The 19,447-nt window shown below is 33.8% G+C and overlaps 3 protein-coding genes across 3 annotated transcripts; 1 reads left to right on the top strand and 2 right to left on the bottom strand.

Moving 5' to 3' along the window:
- Nucleotides 1–2,796: 2,796 nt before the first annotated feature.
- LOC142555461 (uncharacterized) lies at nt 2,797–4,486 on the bottom strand. Its single transcript, XM_075666329.1, has 2 exons — nt 3,879–4,486; nt 2,797–3,684 (listed from the first exon to the last, which is right to left on the bottom strand). The coding sequence occupies exons 1-2, from the start codon at nt 4,443–4,445 to the stop codon at nt 2,923–2,925; spliced, it is 1,329 nt and encodes a 442-aa protein (XP_075522444.1). The 5' UTR covers nt 4,446–4,486; the 3' UTR covers nt 2,797–2,922.
- A 2,010-nt stretch (nt 4,487–6,496) lies between these two features.
- LOC142504622 (uncharacterized) lies at nt 6,497–8,278 on the bottom strand. Its single transcript, XM_075617490.1, has 6 exons — nt 7,869–8,278; nt 7,572–7,686; nt 7,283–7,449; nt 7,084–7,175; nt 6,829–6,978; nt 6,497–6,715 (listed from the first exon to the last, which is right to left on the bottom strand). The coding sequence occupies exons 1-6, from the start codon at nt 8,206–8,208 to the stop codon at nt 6,587–6,589; spliced, it is 993 nt and encodes a 330-aa protein (XP_075473605.1). The 5' UTR covers nt 8,209–8,278; the 3' UTR covers nt 6,497–6,586.
- A 6,489-nt stretch (nt 8,279–14,767) lies between these two features.
- Nucleotides 14,768–15,937, top strand: LOC142504446 (protein BIG GRAIN 1-like B). The gene has a single exon (XM_075617312.1). The coding sequence runs from the start codon at nt 14,768–14,770 to the stop codon at nt 15,935–15,937; it is 1,170 nt and encodes a 389-aa protein (XP_075473427.1).
- The last annotated feature ends 3,510 nt before the right edge of the window (nt 15,938–19,447 follow it).

Below are 19,447 nucleotides of genomic sequence, written 5' to 3' on the forward strand. Positions count from 1 at the left end.
GCCCTCCGTGGTTGCAGGATGAAGAGGATTCCGTCCTCCAAAGTCACGGGACGGTGCAGCCGACAACAATAGTTTCGCAATATCAGAGTACCCCTTTAGCTAACGCTATATGAAGAGGTGGTGATTGTTGGGAATCCCATACTTCGGCAAGTATTTCATTCTCTCTCTAACAAATTCCAAGTTCCCTTTCATGGTTGCCACATGTAAGCGATTAAGTGGTGGCAAAATAACATTTTGTTGTCTCAATTATTGATCTTTTTTATGGTGGAATACATATAAATTTTAAAATTTGTTAAATGTTAAATTGCTTTTAAGTAAATTAATTTCTCTTAAAAATCAAGAAATTCCCAAATTTTTTACCATGCCAGCTTTAGCTACTGTCTGATCAACATTTTTTTTTTTACCAAAACTGAACTTTTTGTGGTATTAGATGTATAAAAATAACCAAGATTCGGAAGTCATTGCACCGACAATCTAATATCAAAAATTGATAAATTAGTAGACAAAGCCAATAGGGGAGGACAAAATACTTGACAAGTTATTTTCCCAAAATTAAACGACGATTTTAGTGAACTTAAAAGAATTTCGCTTTGGTAAACATGTTGAAAATATGTAGTCTATAACACGTAAGCAAAGATAAAAAGTCATTACTCTAATTACGTAACAATTAAGATTTTCCTTTTAAAATTTTGGCTGTGCTTAGGTTACGGAAGTGAACAATTTTCAATTAATAATGTCAATTTCGACACATTGAATATATTGAATTTGGAGGTCAAATTACAGATTAAAATTAATAATTTTAGTTTTTTGGTGCGAATATTTAATATATTTTTTTTCAATATCTCACGTCACTTGATTTATGAAAAATAGTAAAATAATAATGTATATTGAAAAAGATATCGCTCAAAAATTTTATTAGTGACTCAATTATTATTGAGTTTGAAATGGTTAAACATAGTAAATAAGTGAAGAATTTGTAATTTTACATATACATCTTTTATTCTAATTTTTATATTCTTAATAATTGTATTGCAATTATTAAAGTATTATGATCGACTACAATGTTTAGAGACGTTGAATAAATATTTCACAAAAAAATTTCTTAAATATTCCGGTGTTCTAAACTATTATTAGCAATAAAGAACTAATTTTGATCTGCTTTGTGCGCGAACCAACTTTTGAGAACTGAAGTGAAGAGGAGTAGGTCTCTTGTGAGATGCTTTCATGAATCTTTATCTGTGAGACGGGTCAACCATACCGATATTAATAATAAAAAGTAATACTCTTAACATAAAAAGTAATATTTTTTCATTAATGACCCAAATAAGAGATCCATCTCATAAAATACGACCTGTCAGACTCTCACACAAATTTTTGACAGTGAAGAGATGTTCAACCGAACTCAAGGAACTAATTAAAAAAATCAATAGTGTTTAAGTGTGCAAAATATAAGAACACATAAACTTGTTTAGAAAATCGAAAACAAATGAGTGGGTCTCATGTGAGACCGTCTCACGGATCTTAATATGTGAGACGGGTCAACCCTACCCATATTTACAACAAAAAATAATATTCTTAGCATAAAAAGTAATATTTTTTCATGGATAACCCAAATAAGAGATTCGTCTCACAAATACGACCCGTGAGACCGTCTCACACAAGTTTTTGCCAAAACAAATTCCTTCTACATTTTTCTTTCTTCTGTTTATAGAAATTATTACTAGAAAACTTTAGTTAATACAAGATTTTACAAATTTATTTCAAGGGTTCTTACATAATCGCTTACTGAAACTCCTAGAACACAACTTCAATACACAAAGTGAAATTTTTTTTCTTTCACATCGTTACAACAATTCACATTAAAAAGAACAACAATTTTTTTTTTCTTTCACATCGTTACAACAATTTTTTTTCTATCAAGCGATCACATTTCTTATGAGTTTGGATATTAAGTTTGTGCATTTATCTGAAAGAAGTTGCGCTTAATCAAAAATATGCTCAAAAATGCAATTTTCTAAAGGTTAAATGTAGGGATCAAGATCCTCAATCCACAGCAGAGGGTGCTATGTATTAGTAAATTTTTTTATTTTTTTAAAAAATTCGTATTTTTATTTTTAAATTATTTCAAAATCAAAATTATATTTTTTATATTAAAATATATGATTAATAATCCAATTTAAAGTTACAATTTTATTTTTGGTTACAAATATATATTGTGAGGGTAAAATGACGTCTCTATTATTATTTTTTCAATTCTTTTTTTTAAAAAAATTACTTTTTTTGTTACAAATATGTTATTCCGAACGAAAAAAAAAAACGACGGTAAATTTAATTTTTTTAATATTATAGTTCTTTTTTAAAAAAACTATTTTCTTCTTTTTTTTATCTTGTTAATTTTTTATTTAGAAGTTAAAAGTTTATTAATCACATTTTTGTAACAAAAATAATAATCTTGTTGGCTTTTTTATATTTTAATTCTTTTGAAAAACTATTTTCTCTTTTTTTTAATTGTTAATTTTTCTCATTATTTTTCAAAATTTTAAACACAAATAATATTTTTTCTTTTCATAGAGATTTAAGAAATAATTAAATTTTCAAAAAAAAATGTGAAAAAAGACTAAGCGTTCGAACAAGATAATTTTCCCACAGAGGATCGTGATACTGCCTATCCTTGTATGACCACTATTGCCTTTTTTTAGGCATGGCCTTCGGAAATGTCGAAAACTTGATCTTTCAGTATTGGTTGTTACTTAAGTGAAAGGTTCAGAAGTGGAAAAAACAATTATGTAGCAGATATTAATTAATCAGATGGAGTTTATTCTTTTATGATTTTTGTAGAGTCAAATGATTCAAAACAAGCGTTGTAAGCTGATACGAACTTTCGGCCAGATTACAGACAAAAGTTCAATGAATGAATAATCTTCAAACAGATTCTTGGCTTCCATTTTCACCATATTTCACTCTTACTTCCGCCGAGTTTCTGAATCTCTCCAGTGGCCGTATGACTATCCCTTTTCTCCTCAACCATTTATCGATGAGCCGAACAGTGTTCCCGAGTAGAAGAATCCCCATCACACAACACCACACAATAATAGCAGTCTCAACAACATGGCTCAGTGATTGTTTATACTTTTTTGGGGTTGTGACAAGAATCGCTAAGCCATAAGTCACAGCTATTGAAGTCACCGTGAGCCACATCGTAACCATCAGAAACCACATGAAAAACCTGCGCTTAAACGGCAGCCCACTGATGAGAAGCAGTATTATGCTGAGAGAAGAGACGAATGCAACAGTGTTGACTCGTATAAAGTTCTTGAAGTATTTTGGGTGTCTATAGGACATGACAGATTCTCCTGCTTGGTGAGGATTCGGCACGGGGTTGCCTTTTGAATCTTCGGTCAAATCTTCCTGCCAAAGGCCGCCTGGAGGACTTACCCCGGCTTGGAAAGCCATTGTCGCTATGAGGATAGCCACCACCATTATCGAATCTCGTTTTTTAGTGAGCCACTTGACCGGTTGGGTTCGAGGACCTCTCGATTTCCAGAGACTCGGTTGGAGGATTTTTCTGATGTCAGAATTTGTTGCATCTTTTGAGGTTTCATCTAATATGTCTAGGATGGTTTGGCCCTCCGAATTCTTTGCATTCATGTTTATTTTGCCCGTTTCCACCAGGTATTTGATAATCTGCATATATGTGGTTAAGATTATGTAAATTGAGTACAGCACCAGATAGTATTAGTAGATCCATTCAATGCTTACTAGACTGCATCTAAAGGAACATAAACGAGTTGATTTATACAGAGCTTCTTTCCAACTATGCCAAAATTAATAGTTTCAACTACCGTATTTGATTTCTGTAGTATTACTATGATAATTACCTCAACTTGCTTATCCCTAATAGCCATATGCATTATGGTCACCCCATCAGTATCCTTGGCATTCACAATCTCCTCATTCAAGAAAGGTACCAAAATCCTCAAGCACTCTAATCTATTATATTTAACACATAAATGCAACACGGTTTGGCCTCCATCTACCTTCTCTCGAGCAGCAAGTGGGTACAAACGAACCAGCTCCGCCAGCACTCGAACATGGCCTTTTATGGCTGCGAGATGAAGAGGATTCTTCCCTCCAAAATCACGCGACATACACATGTCCGGTGCAGCCGAAAACAATATTTTCGCTATGTCTGAGTACCCTTTAGCTGATGCTATATGAAGAGGAGACGATTGCTGAGAATCCAATACTTCTGCGAGTTCGAGATTTCTGTTCAAGATCTCTTGAACGAATCTCAAGTTCCCTTTCATGGTTGCCACATGTAAGGGGGTCTTGTTGCTACATGTACATGAAACTCTATCCAGAAGAAATGGATCTTTTTCGAGTAATCGGTGCAAAGTCGTTGCATCATTGATTAATGCAGCTTCATAGAGCTTATCCTCTGCCATTTTTTCCACACTATTTTTTTCATGTGTGATTGGACAAAAGGGATTCATGTATTTATTGGTGTTCTCTCGTTGACTTGGGACTTTACGTATGAAGGGAAGACTCAGTTTGCGTAGTTTCTGAGTTGGTTCAAGCAACTTTCGCAACAAGGACATAATGAACATTATTTTAAAATGTTTCATTAAAAGTTAGAACAGTCTAAATGACTCATTTTCGTCGGGTTGGTCCGCTCCACCCGATAGGATAAATTGACTGACCGACCCACCGTCAAATGACAAGTTGTAACGGGTTGCGGGCAGACTTGGCTCACTTACCCGTTTTGACAAAAAGTATAGAAATTTACTTTTAATATATTTTATTGTATAATTTTATCTACCCATTTTACCCATCGCACTCCTGTTCTTGGCAAATAATGTTAATCTTGGAGTCAATATTTATATATTGTTTAATTAGAGACGCGAAATTAAAAGTTTGTTATGAACTAGTCTAAGGTCAAACGCACTTACTAACAGAAAATGTGGCGCGTTTCTGGTTTATTATTTATTTATTTTATGGGGATTGAGTTCCCAAATTCCACGTTGCATACGTCAATTTACTGACATTTCGCCGCTTAATTTAGTTGGTTAGGTGACTTGTAAAAGAATGACGTTGGATCTTAACGTGTAATACAGTTTCTGCTGAGGACAGAATCGACGGTAGGAAATAGAATAAGACTGATCTCTAAAGGATACGAAACAACATCAGCAGATGGATACGCACCTCTTCGGACCATGAATTTAACAACATGTTCTATTAGCACCCTGTTAGGTGCACTCTGTGCTGTTACATGTATAAAAAAAATAAAATTATGATTTCACTAATCGTAGAAGAGTTTGACATAATGATAAACGTTTGTTCCTAACACACACCTATATATTTCATTACAAGTTCTCTCATTTGTATTTACTCGAGGTACACACACATACATTTAGTATATGTTTGAGGTGCAAATGAAATACTTGACATGAGTTTTTTGAGTAGTTTCAAAAATATTTGATTTATATTCAAAATTATTGAATTTGATTAGAACTTAAATATGTTCGAATTTTATTCGAACTATATATATATGACAACTACCACTTAAAAAAATTCACCAGTACTTTTTTAGAACACTATATTATTATAATCGAATAAATTTATTTTTAGATTTTAAAAATAAATCTGGCAATATTAAAATCCCCACGACTGTGCTCGTAAATTGTAAATTCAACGGTGGAAATATTTTATATTTGTATATAAGTATGTGTTTATCAATTATTAGAAAATTTATTCTCGATTCATGAATTTGGTAATATTCCCAAAACACGGCAGTTTGACGGATTCTTGTTTTCTGGATCATTCTATGCGTGTACAAAAAAAAAAAAAAAAAAACCATCACGAAAATAATTGATAGTATTTGATGTATATTGTTACAATATAGTCCTATCAGGACAAAAACCTAATTTGATTTCTAATGTTCAACAAAATCGCAATTCAATGTTATTTTTCCGACTTTCTCAAATTGGTTGTCTGTCTATAAGAAATGAATCCAGACATAAGTTTGAGATTTATTAGTTTCAGATTTTATTCAAATTCAATCAACTATTATTAGGTAAAAATTTCTGTGAGACGGTCTCACGGGTCGTATTTTGTGATACGGGTCTTTTATTTGTATCATCCATGAAAAAATATTATTTTTTAAGGTAAGAGTATTACTTTTTATTGTGAATATCGATAGGGTTACCCGTCTCACAGATAAAGATTCGTGAGACCGTTTCACAAGAGACTTACTCCCTCGGGAAATACCCTCCATCGCCGAGATATCTCCGCCACATAACGCAAAAGAAAGAAACAGCCGAAGCTAATGTAGAACCTGTGGCAAATGAAGAACGTGATGTAGCTTCTATACTCACCCCGTGAACTCTCCGCTTATAACCCGGATTCTTGTCATTGAAACGGGTATTATATGTTGATAAATTGACAGCAAAAAATATTGATGGAAGAGATTTACTATAAAAAATCAACAGTAAAAGTTACACATTGATTCATAGAAGACAACTTATTTTTAGTTTCTCTGGTGAAAATCAGGCTATATGCCAGCAAAAAAAATTTATCAGCCAACGTTTTATCCGCAAAGAAGTTCCAGTATTTGCTCAAGCTCATGTATCTGCGCCAAAGCACGTTCCCTTTCATCCTCGTCAGCCGAATTCAAACTCTTCTTTTTCTTCGATATTTGCCTCTTGATACTCTTTATCTGCAGTCGTTATACAATAAAATCTCGATTCAAAATATACTGATACAATCATACAAACATTGAGAAAACAAGCTACGCATATATTTCGAAAATAGAAATAAAGGAAAAGTAACCTTTCTGTGAGGCCATCGTGATAAACCTTCCTTACGGCATATCTTCTTTATGGCAGATGCGCATATATTCATTTCCTTAGACGCCGCGCTGATAGGAAGATGGAAATACTCTGCCAAATCCCTCAGTTTCAATTTCCCTGCCCTTTCCCTCTGCTCTACTCATTATGTTTTACCATCGTGAATAGCATTAGAATTTAGACATACGATAAAGAATCAAATGCATGGATGAAGAATCGAAGAAAATATTCTACTAACCTGTGCAGCAATGTAGTTCTTAGTTAATCTTACTCCGCTTTCCTCCTCTACTAGTTGGTTCAAACTGTCCTTTCGGTTCATATCCGTGCTTGCTGCATCCAAAAGCAAGAATGCCAAAAATTTTAGATCATCTTAGGAACAACGTCTCACGTGTTTCACCCTTAATCACCACAAAACAGATACGGATAATGTTCCATACCTTGGAAAAGGCCAGGATCTTGACTGCCATATCCATCAATTCCGATGCACAATGCCTCATAAAAGCTGGACAGAGGATCTTGCAATACAATGTAACCTTCTCGTCTACGATCATCACAGTACTTGATCAAGAATTGCTTCACACAGCTTATGCTTTTATTCCAGAAACTGAAACACCATATTAAGCATATTTTAGACTTAATACATGAAAAAATTCCGTCTCCTCGATAAAGGGATCAGAATTCATACATAGTTTCAAATTGAAAAGCAAGGAATCTGCCTAAGCTTACTCAAACTTTTGGTACTCGTGATATTGAGAAGACATGTCAGTGCTATATCTGTCTTCAATTGCGTGACTGATTATCCCCAGTCGTCCGTGAATTTCGAGTTTTAACGCATCAGTACCTACAAAAACAAGCAAACAATTAAACACGAAATGCTCTGCTCATCTTTTGCTGCATACATTGACTGTGGATGCTCGATTCGTGCACATAATTAGGAAAACATCGCGTATAACAGAAGATTTGAAACGCAAAATCGAGTAAATGGGAAGCAAAGACGAAACTTGTTTAGCAATATACACACACCATTAATGTGGAAAATCTCTCGAATTGTTTGACAACAGATACAACTGTGAGTTGAAGACGGAACCGGACAAATGGGAATTGGCATTGGGTTCATATGATCTGAATGTTCTTGAAAATAATCACAATTCCCCATATTTTCATCAAGTCTATTTTCCTCCAAATAAAATTCCGAAAAATTAGTCTCGTAATATCCATTTTCAGGATCATTCGCCGTGTTGTTTAGGAATGAATCAAATAAAGGGTCGTCGTTATCTCCTTCAAACATAAGAAATTGTTCTGCGCTTGAAATGGCATCTAATGTCTTTTGATTGCCTGGAACGGTGATAGTTTTGTCTGCCATCAGCAAGTAATATTAACGCAGTTGCGGTAGTGATTAGCGGCGGTGGGAATTGTGGCGACGCCTGGTTCGAACCAAGCGCCGCCGTGCGGATGTGTTCTGATGTTTTCATGTGTAAGATTCGCCGCAATAAACGAAAAGATGCGGAGGCGGTTAATGACCGTTGATGGGGAAAGCGGTTAATCTTTTAAATTTGCTTTTCCAATTATTCAAATTAAATTATATTAAATTACGAAATTGTTGTGTGTAATCCACTATTTTTTATTTTTTAAAAAATAACCTTAAAACTCAATAATTGCAAGGACAGGAGAGAAAAACTCAAGGCAGTAAACTTGGGAGGTTTATAGAACGTGATCAATCGGTTAAAATCCTGTTCGATTCAACTTCTTTCGATTTATTATCCGATTTCTCCACATTTCATCTCAAACTTCATGCGAGGCTCGGGGTCGAAGAGAGCGAGGAGTAATCACCAGTGTCATGAGGTTGCACGAACAATGAGCGATTTCTGACAGGTTTCTAGACAAAGAGAACATGAATGAACCAATCCTATATCGGAATGAGAGGGATTACAAAACGGTTCAGGTATGAGACCGTGCAGTTGAGGAGTGTTTAAAATATTCGATAGGTACTATTACTCATCAAGAATATGCATCTTCTTTTTGGGAACTCGTCACATAAGAACTCCAAAGTTAAGCGTGCTTGACTTGGGACAATTCTGATATGGGTGACCCTGGGAAGTTTTCTAAGGTGTATGTGATCGTCAAATCTGAAGTGTTACACTGTTACAAGTAATAATAAAGAGAGAATGAGATTTAAATATGTATGTTGGATCTGCACCTGATTTATTGCCACTAATAATCCTTCGCTTTCAGATCCCACAAACACATGCATAACAAAACATAAGAGATAGCGACCACTTATATTTATTGTCACTTTGCTTAATCTTTTTTGAAAACAATAATTTTAGCTTGACTTGAAACAAGTACCCATCTTTGGCCTCAAATTTCTGTTGGAATAGTTAGTGATATGCCATATAACAAAAGGAAATATGAATTTAAAAGGTTTAATAAAGAGATATCAACCAAAAAAAATTAAATACAAATATCTTTGTTGATAAGATTATCTAATTTCCTTTTCTTCCTTATTCTCAAAGCATTTAAAATTCTTTATCTAACTCGTTTTGGGAGTTATAGAATTTTTTTTTAAAATCCTAGTAGAAAATATGGCAGCGTCCTTTGTCCTGAGAAGAAACTCGACTACTATACATTTTGTTTTGATTTGAGTATAACAGATATTTAATAAATAAGACATGATCCGAGTATATATATAAAAGGCATCTCCTTCGGTTTTTTTTTTTTAAAAAAAAGTTTAGAATTCATAAAATATCTTTGGACATATCATAAATATTTGTTCTTATTATCATATTTCAACTAAAATATCAAGTTGTATTATTGGAAAATAATACAAACAAGATGTTATAATGTCTAGCTAGCAAAGGGCAAATCACGTGAGCCTGGCGGCGTCTAAGGAGGCACCTACATGCCAAACCATGAAATCTATATTGCCCGATGTATGTGTGGTAGGGGGCGGCGATACTTAATGCCACTACTTGCCATTTGCCAATTCTCCAGCATTTCACTTTCCAAATTTTCTGATTCAGTCAGTTATTCTCTAAATATACTTAATAATTACTAGTGTATTTAGGTGGGCGTGCTTATATAATATTATTTATAATTCATTTGATATATATTTAAATGAGGATCAAAATATAACTATAAGAAATAGCGAGGAACTACACTGATTTTGATATATAAATTAAAAAATAAAAGAACAATATCAGTGAGAATTGAACCTATAATCTAAACATCAATAGATATGTATTTCATGAAAATAGTTATTCCTAGTTATATACATAAAATAGTAACTTCCATGAGTAGGGATACCATTGATCCTAGGTGAACACGGAAGATCGGGGATCTGAGTATTGAAGTTATCATGACTCTACCTACACAATAAGAATTGTACATGATGTAAGAAAATTGTGACTCGTAAAATAAACGTGTTGAAAATTTGTACACGGCAGCCTCAAATTTTGAAAATTGAGATGCGTATACAAATTTGATCAATCAAATTCTGTTTCAACAATATAATGTCATAATTTCAATATATCCAGCACTATCATATCATTCAGATATCAATTCTAACATTTCATATTTGATAACAATTCAATTCTGATATCAAATCTCAATTAACTAAACTCTGAAATTCATAACAATCTCATATGGTATTTGTTCTTCAGTCCGCTTTCGATTATACGATGTCTAACATGATAAGAACATCATATATGAATCATATCAGATTCTGACAATACCATAATTTCAAATCATATCAAAACGTAGTAAAACTTACGTCCAGTTGTAGCCTACGTCGATAGGAACACAATACTGAAGTCGGATTCAACACGTGCATATATATATATATATATATATATATATATATATATATATATATATATATATATACACACACACATACCCGTACATGCAGCAAGGCAAATGACACATTCTTCACGCAACACGTCTCGATTCTTCTTTCCTCCCCTTTTCTGAAGAAATCGTGCATATATATATATATATATATATATATATATATATATATATATACACACACATACCCGTACATGCAGCAAGGCAAATGACACATTCTTCACGCAACACGTCTCGCGCATATGCGCGACATCAACCGGCGCATATGCGCGAGACCTTAAGTCTCGGCGCGTGTCTTCCCAACTGCTGGCGCATATGCGCGACACATTTCCGCGCATATGCGCCCAACTCTCCGGACTCGGCATTCCTGAATACACCTGCTCGCGCATATGCGCGTCATGTCTCGCACATATGCGCGAGACTTACTGTCTCGGCAATCACCCCAAATACTTGCCTCGCGCATATGCGCACCCCTTCTCGCGCATATGCGCGAGGTGTTCTGTCCTCGCGAAGGATCTTTCGCTTGTACAGGCTTGCGCATATGCGCGACTCACTTCGCGCATATGCGCGCATCTGTGCCGCGCATATGCGCGAGGGCTACTGTTCCTCGCACATTTTCATGCATTATCTCGTCTTTTCCGGTCCGATCCTTTCCGTCTATAATCATATCAATTATCCCCAAATCATTTCAGATTAATAGGATAAAATTCTCGGGCCTTACAGTCCATCTCACAGCACTAGAATTGTGGAATCACGAAATGCAAAATTTCTTGAAAATGACTTGATTAGTGAGAGTGATCATGACATAGTTTTTGAAAATGATCACATTAATGAACAACCCTCTTATTCAAATGACAGATTGGTCGTTATTCACACCCCTCAAGACCAAATGGGTGTTAGGCAACCGATTACTGAAGTTCCATAAATCGCTGATGAAAATCCAGTAGATCAAGTTGTTATTGAAGAACAACAAGAAATTGTTGATCAACCAAACAACCTTAGAAGATCTACTAGAATAAAAAGATCAGCAATATCTAGTGATTATATTGTGTATTTACAAGAATCGGACTTTAACATTGGAGCCGAAAATGATTCTGAAACATTTTCACAAGCCATGAGTTGTAATGAGTCAAAACTATGGTTTAATGCTATGAAAGAAGAGATGAATTCTATGGCAGTTAATGGAGTCTGGGATCTTGTTCAGTTGCCTGATGGTGTAAAAGTCATTGGATGTAAATGGGTCTTCAAAACAAAGAAAGACTCATTATGCAACATTGAAAGATGTGAAAACAGCTTTTCTCAATAGAGAACTAGAGGAAGAGGTTTATATGAAACAACCTGAAGGATTCTTCTCTAGTAATGGTGAGCAATTGGTATGTAAGCTTAAGAAATCTATATACGGATTGAAACAAGCTTCCCGTCAATGATATTTAAAGTTTCATGATGTTATCTCTTCATTTGGATTCGTTGAGAACCACATGGATCAATGTATATACCAGAAGGTCAATGGGAGTAAGATTTATTTCCTTATTCTATATGTGGATGATATATTACTTGCAACCAATGATAAATGTTTGTTATATGAGGTGAAACAATTCCTCTCTAAGAACTTTTATATGAAGGATATGGGTGATGCATCTTATGTCATTGACATTAAGATACATAGAGACAGAATTCGAGGCATTCTAGGTCTGTCTCAAGAAACCTATATAAACAAAGTGTTAGAGAGAGATCGGATGAAAGATTGTTCACCAAGTATAGCTCCTGTTGTGAAAGGTGATAAATTCAATTTGAGCCAATGCCCAAAGAATGATCTAGAGCAGGAACAAATGAAAAACATTCCTTATGCTTCTGCTGTCGGAAGCTTGATGTATGCTCAGGTTTGCACTAGACCTGACATTGCATTTATTGTTGGGATGTTGGGAAGATATCAGAGTAATCCAGGTTTAGATCACTGGAAAGCTGCAAAGAAAGTCATGAGGTACCTTCAAGGGACCAAAGATTATATGCTTATGTTCAGACGAACTGAGAATTTGAAAGTAATTGGCTACTCTGATTCGGACTACGCTCGCTGCATCGATTCAAGAAAATCCACTTCAGGATATATTTTCATGCTAGCTGGTGGAGCTGTATCTTGGAGAAGTGCAAAGCAGACATTGACTGCTACTTCCACTATGGAAGCTGAGTTCGTAGCTTGTTTTGAGGCAACCTCACATGGTGTATGGTTGAAGAGTTTCATTTCAGGGTTTAGAATTATGGATTCTATATCTAGGCCATTAAGAATATATTGTGACAATTCAGCTGCTGTTTTTATGGCTAAAAATACCAAAAGTGGTAGTCGAAGCAAACACATCGACATTAAGTATTTAGCCATACGAGAACGTGTTAAAGATAAAACCATGGTTATCGAGCACATTAGCACTGAATTGATGATTGCAGATCCTTTGACTAAAGGCATGCCACCATTGAAATTCAAGGATCATACAGAAAGAATGAGACTTGGTTCTTTTATGTAATTTTGTTGAATGAAACTCATTAAGTTATGAAATTTTTCATATTCAATTATGTACATATTCAGTTATCATGAAAAATATCAATAAAGTTGGACCTCGAATAAACATAGGGTTTATTCATTAAGTTATTTGAGAGATATAATACGTTGTGATACATGGAAGATAATAATGGTTTTTAGATGACCTATCGCCATGATTCATGTATTTTAATTTCTCCTATGATAAATGAGATATACGGGTCAAGTGGGAGAATGTAAGAAAATTGTGACCCGTAAAATAAACGTGTTGAAAATTTGTACACGGCAGCCTCAAATTTTGAAAATTGAGATGCGTATACAAATTTGATTTGAATCTCGAGCTCCCAAAACACTCGGTGATGGTATGAGTGTGCCTATAAATACCGAAGGCATTGAGGTCCCTAAACACACAATCTCATACAGAAAATACACCATCTAAAGGAGTGTTGAAGTGTTTAGAAGACATCAACCGTGAAGAAAAACAGAGAAAACAAATTTTTAATGGCCGGAGGTAATTCTCGATTAAGCTTCCGCATATTATATATCATGTTCATGTATACGTAAAAAACATGATTTTGAGAAAAATCTCTAACACATGAAACTTGAGAATATTTTAATTTGATTTACGAGCGTTTCCAAAAAAATAGTTAGTACAATTTTGTCCAGAACAATTAAAACATACATGTAATAGAGTAATGCAAAAACTTGTGTGAGACGGTCTCACAGGTCGTATTATCTGAGACGGGTCTCTTATTTGAGTCATCCATGAAAAAATAATATTTTTTATGCTAAAAGTATTACTTTTTATTGTGAATATCAGTTGGGTTAACCCGTGTCACAGATAAAAATTCGTGAGACTGTCTCACAACATGAGTAATGTGTCATTTTTACATATTTTTGTCATCTTTTTCTTTTTTCCTTAAAGAATGTTAGCTTACAAGTTATTACCTTGTCAAACAATGGTATTTATTGTCACGACAAGAAATTCATGATCTCGGGGATACCAAGTCCAATTCCAAATCCTATATCTGACTTGCAATTCAATTTACTTTTTTTTAATCCGAAACAATAAATGTCAAACCGGCATATCTCCTAAATTTAGCATTTCACATCTCAAATCATAAATTTTTTGACCATGTCTTGTTCCGATACTTCCTTAGTGTACAATATAATTCATTTGGACCAAATTATATCAACATTCCTTGTAAAAATTCAAATAAATTAGATAAATGTGCTCGAGTTTTTTTATACTGATTTTTCAAATCGAAAGATTTATTAGCCGACTAATTTTTATTTTATTTTTTTATGTTTTTTTTTTAGATTAGACTCTTCACATGCAAAAGTGCAATAGCCCTAATAATACGTGTGACTTTATTAAATATATATACACGGAATATGAAAGATGTCTCGCCTACTTCGAACTATTTTCTTCACTTTTCTCACTGTCTTTGATAGGCATAGCAACTCTTCTCCCTTTCCTCTCCTGTAACGTATTCCCTTTTCTTTTCGACACTTTATGCTTGCAAAATAAGCCAAAATCCATATGATGAATCGCAGAGAAAAATCATCCAGAGAGGAGAGTAACAAATCAAGAAGAAATCCCAATAACGAGCCATCGTTTTCCTCCATCCTTCTGGATGAAATCTTGCGTTCTACTGATACAAATGCTGAGAAAACAGGGAGTTTGAAGTTTTTCACAGAAAAACCAGTGAAGAGGCAGCTAAATTTCAGTGCCCATTCTGATCAAAGAAGCCACAGCAGAGAACATGAAGAAGTGGGAAGTTTCGGAAGGGCCTATTTGGTTGAAAAATGGAGAAAAGAAGAACAATACAATGGGAAAATTTCAGCAGGAAAAAAACATCCATATACGCCAAGGTTTGAGAACAAATCATCTCGAGACAATGATTTGTTGTTTTTTAGTTCGACTTCATATTCTTCAGACAGCTCTGGAGCACTGTCTGCTGCAGACCCCGATCTCTTTGTTTCCACGAAAAATTCACGAGTTCCTTATTCTTCATCGGTTGCTAAACCGCCTAAACCTGTCAAAATCTGCGCAAAAAGCAAGCAAGAAGTGGGGCTTTCATATAATGATCAGAAAAACAAAAAGGAAGTCCAGAACTTGATCAAATCCAAATCGAGAGCTTCAAAGATTTATACAAATTTCTTGACTATGAAACAGCCTGTTTCACCAGGGGGCAAGCTCACGAGCTTCATCAATTCTCTTTTCAACAATACAAACAGAAAGGAGTCGAGAACAAATGAAGGGTTTCGATTTCAAGATTCTAAAAAGTCCCCTAACGCATCATACTCAACTCGTTCATCAGCTTCTTCGTTTTCTAGATCGTCGAGTGTAGTCGAGAACTCGCCAAAATCTATGGAGAAAACGAGAAATGGGATTCAAAGAAGAGTTGGATTTGATCCAGCTAGCGTGATTCTTGATGAAGATTTGCGACTCTGTGGACATAAGAACTCGGCCAACGAAAATTTTGGAAGGTCTCCGTTGCAAAAAACTTTGGCGCACAATGATCTCAAGGGCTATCAAAATCAAAGAAAAGAAGACTTCCCTATGTTTGGAAAACATTGGGAAGAAGATGATAAAAATGATAATTACGACGGAATTAGTGATTCGAGTTCGGATTTATTCGAGCTCGATCACTTGTCAATGTACACGAATAATAGATTTTCTGGTGGTGTACGAAATGACTTATTTTTATGAGATTAATGCTTTCTTTCTATCTTCTTTATAGCAAGTTCCATTAATGTACTCGAAGGAAAAGAATATCTGCAAATTAGTGGGGAAACCAGAAATACTAGGCTTTGTTGTTGTTGGCGTTTCTATAGGTTTATGTCTGCATTGTTTTGTATTTATCAAAACATTCATATTTACTATTATGATCAAACCATCTATATTTTTTTGCAGATTATTTGTTTTTTTATAAGATATTGGATACTAATGCAGCTAAAAGAAATTGTATCCGATTCGAGGCCGAAGTTATTCTTTCAAAACACCATTGTACCGAATAGCAAAAATGAGATCATTCGCACCCCCGACAACTCTCACTTTATTCTTCTTTCAAAACACCATAGCAATGAATTGAAAAAAATAGAGCATCAGAGTGTCTATGTCGGGCATCTCGACATCTCTCACTATATTTTATGACGTAGGTAACGACCTATAGAATTGCTTAGCCGAGCACTCGAATATCTCGAATCGGGTAAGATTTGTTTTAAACTCATTAGATATTGATAGATTTTAAAATATTTAAATATATGAGTGTTTGCATAAATTTTTTAAGTTGCGGTAACTTGAGCGGAAATACTAAAAAAATAACTTTTATGAATCAAACGACGGTATAAATTAAATTTAATGTTCTAATCTTCTAAACAAATACAATACCAAGAAAACCAAGGAAGAACTATTGGAAATTAAAGGATAAACTCTTTACATTATTTGTCTTTACAATAAACTACAAGAGTTTACAAAACATTAAGATATAACATAAAAGGTTGTTGGAACTTAAGTGACAATGACTTGAAAAACTAAAATCTGGAACAAAAAACATGAAAAATACTTGAGCTATCAAAGAGTTTGTCGATGTGTGTGTTATGTTTTATTCTTTCTTCCGAGTTGCTCTTGTGTACAATGCTTGGGAGTTTCTCTCCGCTTCTGTCGCGATCATGGCCACGTTCTTCTCTGAAACAGATTGCCTGTTGTTTCTTTTATTTGAATTACATGAGCTCATTATGAGTCATTCCCGATTAACTCCCAGACATTCATAGTTCGTGGGGACCCAGATCAGCTACAGTGGCACAGCATGTGTTGTGCTTACATGGCATATTTTTTTAATTTTTCTATTTTTTTCCACTTTTTTCTCTCTCTTTTTCTCTTTTGTTTTCTCTCCATTTTCCTCCATTTTTTTTTTCTTCCTCCACAAACATTATTCACAAACATTATTCCTTCATTTTTTTTCTTCTCGACTGCTTCATCTCGTCTTCTTTTGTCCATTTTCTTATTTTTCTCGTTTTTTTCTCTCTCACTCAATTTTATTTTATTTTTTTATTTTTAAAGGATATACTATAACATATAATGTTCGATTTTCTTATTTCTTTAATGACTAATTTTTTTCTAATTGTTTGGCTATCGAATTTTTTATTTGATTTTGTTGGTTTGTATTTTTATGGTGATATTGATCTGAAACTCTTATTAATTGTGTGTATTGCTTGCGGTTACCGATGCTACCTTTAAATATCATCGTTGTAGGAGATTTGTGTGTAATATATATAATTTGTATGTGTGTGTGTGTGTGTGTATGCATGTATAACAATGTAAGATTAGGTTTTAGCTCATGATATTCAATAATTCTTGGTAAGGATGATAAATTTTTAATATAGTAATTTTTAATTGCAAAATTATTGATTTAACATAAAAGAATTAAAATATTTATATTATTTCATATAAAATTGTGTGAATAATGTTTGTGGAAGAGGGAAAAAAATAGAGGAAAATGGAGTGAAAACAAAAGAGAAAAAAAGAAGGAAAAATGTGCAAAAAAAGCAAAAAATTAAAAAAAAATGCCATGTAAGTTGCTGTGCTTACCACCACTGTAGGTGATCCAAGTCCATTTCGTGGATTTAGACTCAATCAGTTTGGGCCTGATTGAAAATTTTGCTCCAACAATGAGGTTAGAATATTATGAAATAGTAGATTATTTTCTTGGAGGGATAAAAATGTTAAATTGTAAAAATATGATGACATTGAAGATATGGAACTCAGTTTTAAAAATGGAAGTGATTGTTTTTTATTTGAAAATTGAAAGTATTGGCACAAAGTTTAAATTTTGTAGGCCTAAGAAAATACAAGAACGAAGCCCATCGTTGGAGTTTGAGTTTGGCCCATTTGAGTTTATACGCGTACAAAACCGTTGTTACCGTGAAGAATTTGAATAAAGGTTAGGAGGGAAGAGATGATAAACCCGATCAACTCCAGTCAAATGACTAGTACAAAAATCTCTTTGCAATGTTTATCAAATTTCAACATCTTTATCATGTTCAAATTAGTGTTTTTTGAGTTCCAATGGGATTTTTTTTATAAGTTTCTACTTGTAGTCATCATATTTTCATTTTTTTTTCTCATTTCTAGTTTGTTAATTTATAATATATTATTAAGTGTGAGACCCTTAGAGTAACTACTTTAGATGACACCAAAATATTTAATTTCATAATTACACATCTTACCCTGCTAAAAACCTACTCAAGCCGTTCTATATTTTACATAGAAAAATATCTAAACAAAAATTCCCTTTTAAATCGAACAACTCTTCTAAATTGAAAATAATTTTGTGTTAACTGTTTAGTGTTATTTGATTAAATTAAAAATAATTATAACGCGTGTGCATCTTTTATTAGTATAACATTAATATTATCGGACGTTCTTAGAAAAATCAAAAAATTAAAATAAAAACATAGCGTATTCAAAGGAATAATAATTGAGTTTCCTGGTGATCCATAGTATGGTTGTTGGATTAAAAAAAATTATAGCTAATGCGGAGTTAGCGAATGAAATGTTGGTAGTTAATGGACAATCTGTAGGGATGTAAATGAACTAAACCGTTTGCGATCTATTTGAAGCTCGGCTCGATAAAAAGCTCGTTTGAGTTCGTTTGTTAATCATATCAAGCCAAACTCAAGCTCGATTTCGAGCTCAAAAATTTAATCAAACCAAGTTCAAGCCTGAGGATATTAGGCTCGTGAGCTCGCAAACATGTTTGATAATAGGCTCGCGAGCTCAATTTGTTTACGTGGATCGTAAGCTCGAGCTCGACTCGTTTAGGTGGCTCGTCAGCTCAAACAGCTCGAGCTCGATTTGTTTACGTGGCTCGTAAGCTCGAGCTCGACTCGTTTAGGTGGCTCGTCAGCTCGAACTTGGCTCATTTGTTTAGTTGACAAATAAAAATATTAGTACTAATGTTAATTGAAAGAATTGAACACAAAACATAGTTGAAAAAAAATTAATTTACACCACATAGTCACAATTACATTTTGTATCTTACTTGCATATCATTATACTAAAATGTTATTTAAAACATAATAAATTAACAGAAATACATCAACTTATTCTTTTTTTCCCAAAAAATTTACATCACCAAGTCATATACACGTCGAGTAACTTTAAAAATTATTATCCTAAAATATTATATTAAATTGAATATAATGAATTTATATTGAT

Source organism: Primulina tabacum, chromosome 9, assembly GCF_025594145.1.
Source record: "Primulina tabacum isolate GXHZ01 chromosome 9, ASM2559414v2, whole genome shotgun sequence".
NCBI lineage: Eukaryota > Viridiplantae > Streptophyta > Magnoliopsida > Lamiales > Gesneriaceae > Primulina > Primulina tabacum.